General features: G+C 31.4%; 1 protein-coding gene across 2 annotated transcripts; it reads right to left on the bottom strand.

Annotated features, from left to right (window-relative positions):
* Nucleotides 1-454: 454 nt before the first annotated feature.
* Nucleotides 455-3,128, bottom strand: LOC108328566 (xyloglucan endotransglucosylase/hydrolase protein 2). Of its 2 annotated transcripts, XM_017562444.2 has the most exons (5): nucleotides 2,990-3,128; nucleotides 2,752-2,915; nucleotides 2,337-2,437; nucleotides 1,669-1,874; nucleotides 459-1,353 (listed from the first exon to the last, which is right to left on the bottom strand). In XM_017562444.2, exons 1-5 carry the CDS (start codon nucleotides 3,013-3,015, stop codon nucleotides 981-983), a joined length of 870 nt encoding a protein of 289 aa, XP_017417933.1. In that variant the 5' UTR covers nucleotides 3,016-3,128; the 3' UTR covers nucleotides 459-980. The 2 variants fall into 2 exon arrangements, with proteins under 2 accessions (XP_052728108.1, XP_017417933.1); XM_052872148.1 differs by lacking the exons at nucleotides 2,337-2,437; nucleotides 2,990-3,128 and having other exon boundaries at nucleotides 455-1,353; nucleotides 2,752-2,886.
* Nucleotides 3,129-6,138: the final 3,010 nt, after the last annotated feature.

A 6,138-nucleotide genomic window follows, 5' to 3' on the forward strand; every position in this document is an offset into this window, starting at 1 on the left:
TGAGCTTTCATGAAATAATAACTTAAGGTTTGTTTTGATAAGTGTTATTACTTACTTTGTTTTGTCATGCCTTTATCTTAACCCAATTTGTTTCTTGGTCTTTAATGGGAAGATGAAGAAAATGTACAATCATGGCATTGAATTAAATTAAAGGTCTTTGATATATTTTGTGAAGGAAATTATTGTATTGACCATTAACTTATATTGACTTTGATAATAAGTTAAATTGAATTTCATAATAAGTTAGATTTTAAGTAGTATATAATGCCTAACCTTGACTTCTTTCATAGTATGTTCCATATTTTTATATATGTTTCATATAATTTTTGTAGATTTGCTTTATATTTTCTTCAGAGTTTAGTTTGATCCTTCATGTGTTTGTTTTTTTTTCTTTTATTAATATGTAATGTAGTTATTGAATTTTAGAGTGGCTAGTCCAATTGTGACACAATATAATGGATACATTATCATAAGTTATGCTCATCATAAAAGTTTGCTCTATTTTTTAAACGTATTTTTTTACATCATAAACTCTCCTATTACAAACACTGATCGTCAACAAGTACATGATGTATTCTATTCTAATTTCTAATACAAATCCAGGATACAAATTATAAAGTTCAAACGACAATATTATTATTCTACTGCTTAATACTCAAGTTTTGATTACCTTCTTATATCCTATTTACAACAGGAGACAAACTTACTCTATTTCTGTCTTCACTGCAAAAAGCCTCCCAATTTCTAATTTGAATTTTCCCCACCCTTATGCGATATATTATTTTCTATATTTTTGTTTCTTATTTATAATTGAAGATTTAATACTTATTTGAAAAAATTTATCAATAAACTTTCCAATAAGTTTATTTGTTATCTTGTAGCAAATTCTTTTTCTTCTTCTTAGAAGTACGTAAAAGAAAAAAAGAAATCTCCAAACATATTTGACCTATATATTATTAAGAATATTATGAATTAATTAGCTAATTAATTTGACATTCTTTATGCAATTGTCCTCTATCAGAACAGTAGTCATAGACGAGATGTTTCTTTGTGACATATTGGTATGCCTTTTGTTGGAGAGGGTTTAATTGGCAATGTTTGTGATTATTCCACCATAAAAAAGGAGAATAGCAGAAAAAATTGTTGGTGTTTGGGGTCTTGCAGGCATGAATATTGAAACCTTGAAAGTGAGCAGTGAAGGGTGCTTGGTTCCAGTCAATTCTCTTCCCATTAGATGCCCAAGGTTCACCATTCCATATGCTACCTGTAACGTGCATTTCTTGCCATGGAAAACTCACTCCAACCTTCGAGTTGTTCTTAAAAACCCTAATTGGTATTTCATCCACGTAAAACCTAAAAATTAGAAACTGTATTTAGAAAAAATCACACAGTGCACGAAAAACCCTAATTGATATTGGCACATATGTTTGTCTTTGTCATCTTGTAATGATATTGGAAAAGACTCATTTAAAATATATACGAGTTAAGATAGATTATATGTATGATTAAATATGAGAGAGCTTAAACACATAACAATAGTACATATATGTAAATTATGTATACTTTTTTGGTTAACCCACTCATCCTACTTAATATATTTTATTTTGATGTTAAAAAAAAAACTACCCTATCAAGATATTGAATTCAACGATGGTAAAATTAGCTTACACTATTTGATGTTGGTTCCAAAGAACTCCGTATGAATGAAAATCGATTGTGGGATCAAACCAGAGAGTATGCCTTTGCTCTCTACCACCTTCATCATTTGCAAAAATATTGGTTTGCAACATATGAGGCTCTCCATTGTTTCCCAAGAATTCAAAGTCGATTTCATCATGTTTTTCTCCCATATGTTCATACACCCTTGAAGTCAGCTACAATAATACAAAAAGATATTAAAAAATTTAGCTTAAAGTTTGAACATGTTTTTAATTCATAAATTTTAATACAAATTCAAATTTGTTTTTATCTCAAACTTTCTTTGGTTTGTCAAACTTTAAACATGGTAAAATATAATCCGTTTAACCCATGTTAAATTTTTTGTCACTGCTTTTAAATTGATATTTGAATTGTTTATACTGTTTCAGATATTCTAGTTCAAATATTATCTTGAAACACCATTTACATACAAAAAAAATAACATTGTTGAGCTAAGATGATTATATCTATTGACTTTTAAAGTTTGAAGACCAAAAGTTTAAGATAAAAATAAATTCTAATTTCATAGTAAAGTTTAGGAACTACACACTTATTTAACCTTTAACATAATTATGTAATTATATATGTGTTTATATAAAGAACTCAAAATGTAAAAGGTAAAATCAATTAATTCACACATAAAAGGCTGTGACTACTCCTCTAGAGTCCTTGTTGGGTATCTTTATTCTCATTTGAAAGAACCCAGAAGCATAGTCCAATTTTGATCTGAAGCCAGCCCCTACATATTAAAACAGTAGTAAATTTCAGAATTAAACTTTATCACTCTTTTTTTTTTTTTCATAGTATAAGCTACTACACATGCATATGTGTTTGCTGATAAGAAGGTAGGTTGTCTATGCAAGACTCTCTTAGATGACATAATACATAATAATCAATAAATATTTGTACAAAATGAGCAATACTAAAATGAAAAACATAATTATATTGTGTAGCCAAATAGCATATATATTAGGTAGCACAGTTAAAAGAGACTGATCTTGTCTCTTTAATCAAAGACGTATACGTGTTTTACATGAATAAAATTATAGAAACCTGAAGTTTTATCAATTGAGAGTTGAACTTCTCTGCCATGTTGTAGAAAGAAGACATGGCGGTTTCCCCATACAACCTTGTAGTTCTGTTGGAAGCTAACATCAGCAGTTTTTCTGCCATATACTATGACCGCTGCCACAAACAGAAGAAGGACAAAACAGAAGCTGCAGAAGAGTTTAACGGTTAATAAATTACCATAAAAGCGAGATAATTAGAAGAGAAAAAAAGGCATACTTACGTTTGTTGTTTGTGCAAATGAAGCATTGTGTGAAAGAAAGTACATGTGAAGTTTGTTGTGATTTTGGTTGTAATTTATAGCAATGATTGTGGATTATGTGCAGAGTATCACAGGATAATGAATCTTAACTAGATTTGGGTGAGGAAGAAGTGAAAGTGTAAAGTGATAGATACGTTCATTAAAGCAGCACACAAGTTGTGGCTCATAAGCTTCTGAATGTCCTATTTATTCCTTCAACTTGCTCTATTTTCACGTTACTCTTATGCCTTCTGAAAGCTCCCTCTTTCTTTCTCTGCACCACCCCTCTAAAGCTTATCAAAATCCCACTCACTAAACACATACATTAATAATAATTTTTTTATCAGTTGAGTTTAGATGTGAATTATTTCTCACATGAATCTTATTGCGATATGTCCTTTAATATGTTCTAACAATTTCTAGGATCGATATGTGTTAAAAATCTACGAATGAGTCTAAACCTAATATTCATTACAAATAAAAATTATATAAAAAAAACACATAAAATTATTGTTTAATTAAGATTTTAAATTGAGGATATATAATAATCTATTATGTAAATTGAGTTTAATATAATATTTCTTTCATGAATTCTTCTGATAAATCCTTCAATATGTTTTAACAATTTCTGTGATTGCGCTAATCTTTCATGCATAGCTATATCTGGAATTTGAAATCTTGTTTTCTGTTATCTGAATCTTCTACTTAAAAAAGGAAAAAAGAAACTCAAGTTGTCATGCAAAAGGACATATAAATACTTTTTGTAAACTAGTCTTTTTCATAAGTGCATAAAGCGCTCTTACAATTGTTGAATATTTTCAATAATACTTTTTACGATTACAAACAGAAAATTCGACTCTTCGATGTTATTTTATTATTATTATTATTATTATTATTATTATTACTTTCAAGTCAATAATTCTCAATGATATATTAAATTTTATTTCGATTTTAATGGCTAACATTTGTAAGTGAAAATTCACTATAGCCTTTTTTCTTTTCTGTATGACGTTTCCACGTGAAATTCTTTTATGTCTCAATCAGATTTTTAAATTGTAAAATTTAAAAATATATTTTAAATTATATAATTTAAAAATATATTTTAAATTATATAATTTAAAATAGGTTTTAAATCTATATATGCATTTTGTCAGACCCATTAAAATCCACTCAAAACCCCATTTTAGTGGATTACATGTGTCAAGATAGGGGATCCGAAAATCAAATAGTAAAAGACAGGTGTGTGATGCAGATTGGACGTTCGGTTTTGACGGTAGAAGCAAAACTCAAAGTTTTCAAAAATGCACGTCACTTCTGCATGCACCCTTCTTTCTCATAGTTCTGAACTTTCATTTTCTCATCCTTCTCTCTAAAACTCCCTACTTCTCTCTAAGAAATCTTAATCTTTTCTTCTTCCGATCACCACTCAGACACCGTCTAAACACTCCTGGCGTCGAGGGCGTTCGTTTGAACCGATCAGTTTCGGATTCTGGACTGGTAAGTTCATCTCTCTCAGCCAAGTGGTTTTTCTCTATACATGCAAACTCAGTTTCCAGTTACATGAGTTCCTTAACCCATTTCTGAACGCTTTCTGGTCTTTCATGTGGTTAGTTTCGTAAATCGTGATCGTAGTCTTCTAAGAAATTGGTGGTGAGCCATTCTGTTCAAATTGTGAACGTTCGGTCACGCTTAGAGGTAAGGGAAGCTTATATAATTTGATTTAAATTCTTGTTTGAACGTTGGCATGTTTGCATGATACGTTGTTTGACTTATTTGATGAATATGAGATATGTGTGCACTGCTTGATTGGACGTGTTGATGGATGAATGATGCATGTGGTGAATTGAGTGGAGATAGGGATTGATCGTCAACTGTAGTATTTTGAGTAAAGGTGGTAATCTGGTCAAGCGTCCGTCTATATTAGGTTCTCTTATACAAAGAATTACGGTAATAACGAGCGTGTTATAATATTAGAATGTAAATATGAGTGATCAACCTAAGTGTAGTTCTCCTTTAGACTTCCTGAAAAGTTTAGTTAACGTGTCATATACTACTCAAGGTCGTAGACGTTATCGTTCTTTTCATTCAAAATAAGTGGTGGCTCAATTGTACATATATATATTCATTCGTTTCTGTGAGTTTATTAGCGATCGGTCTTGGACCAATCTTTCAGTCTCAATAGTGCTCGTTCCTGATAAGTATTTGGTCTTGGACCAACGCTCGTCCAATAGTGTTCGGTTTCTACAGGGTTCAGTCTTAAACCAAGCGATGGGTCTTGTTTTCTTTAATATATTATTATTGTGCTTAGAATCAGAGTCTTCATTCAAACTAGATAGCGTTCGTTACTCCATAGTTTCTCATGAGTATTAGTATTTAGTGTAAATCAATGTTGGTCTTTAAAAGGTGTTCGGCCTAGAGTCTTAGTACTCGGCCTAGGCTTCGTGGCGTCCGGTTGAATTCTTAGGAGTCTGTTTATTGGAATAGATGTGTAGCGCTCGGTCTTGTTATACCAGTCGTATTTGAGCTATGATAAGTACGTATGATCTTATTTCATTTGAATATGTGGATGATAAAGTATGAGAGAATTTGAAATGTGATGTGTATGAAATAGTTGTATTATGAACGAGTATTCCAGGGAGGAATAACTCAGAAAGTGGTTATTGATTGGTAAAGTATGAATGTGGGCAAAGCTTAACGGGCGTTCATCCTGATATTCCATGATTACTCGTTCTCATCACTACAAAAAAGAAAGGCATTACCGAAGGCCAAAAGCCCTCGGAAAATGCCAGAAGCCGTCGGAAATGGGCATTTACAGACGGCTTATCGACGACCATCAAGCCCTCGGTAAATCCCTTGTCGCTAACAATTACCGAGGGCCAAAAACCTTCGGTAATTACCGAGGGCCAAAAGCCTTCGGTAATTACCGAAAGACAATATCACATAACAGTTCATTTATTTCTCTTTATTTCTCTATAACAGCAGCTCATTTATTTCTCTGAAAAATCTGCACTTATCCAAACCAAATAAACTGTGTTTAAATAATAATTCCTGCTTCAAATTGAGAACAATGGATAAAGACAAATGTTCAACTCTGTAGTGCTATTAAATCCACTATGTTCTACACACCTGCA

This window comes from Vigna angularis, chromosome 2, assembly GCF_016808095.1.
Source record: "Vigna angularis cultivar LongXiaoDou No.4 chromosome 2, ASM1680809v1, whole genome shotgun sequence".
Lineage (NCBI taxonomy): Eukaryota > Viridiplantae > Streptophyta > Magnoliopsida > Fabales > Fabaceae > Vigna > Vigna angularis.

Excerpts from the sequence above, each read along its gene's own strand:
- LOC108328566 (XM_017562444.2), bottom strand. The coding sequence starts at position 3,015 with ATGCTTCATTTGCACAAACAACAAAC. Across the intron at positions 2,916-2,989 it reads CATTTGCACAAACAACAAAC|CTTCTGTTTTGTCCTTCTTC; the intron begins GTAAGTATGCCT and ends ACTCTTCTGCAG. Across the intron at positions 1,875-2,336 it reads GAGTAGTCACAGCCTTTTAT|CTGACTTCAAGGGTGTATGA; the intron begins GTGTGAATTAAT and ends GTATTATTGTAG.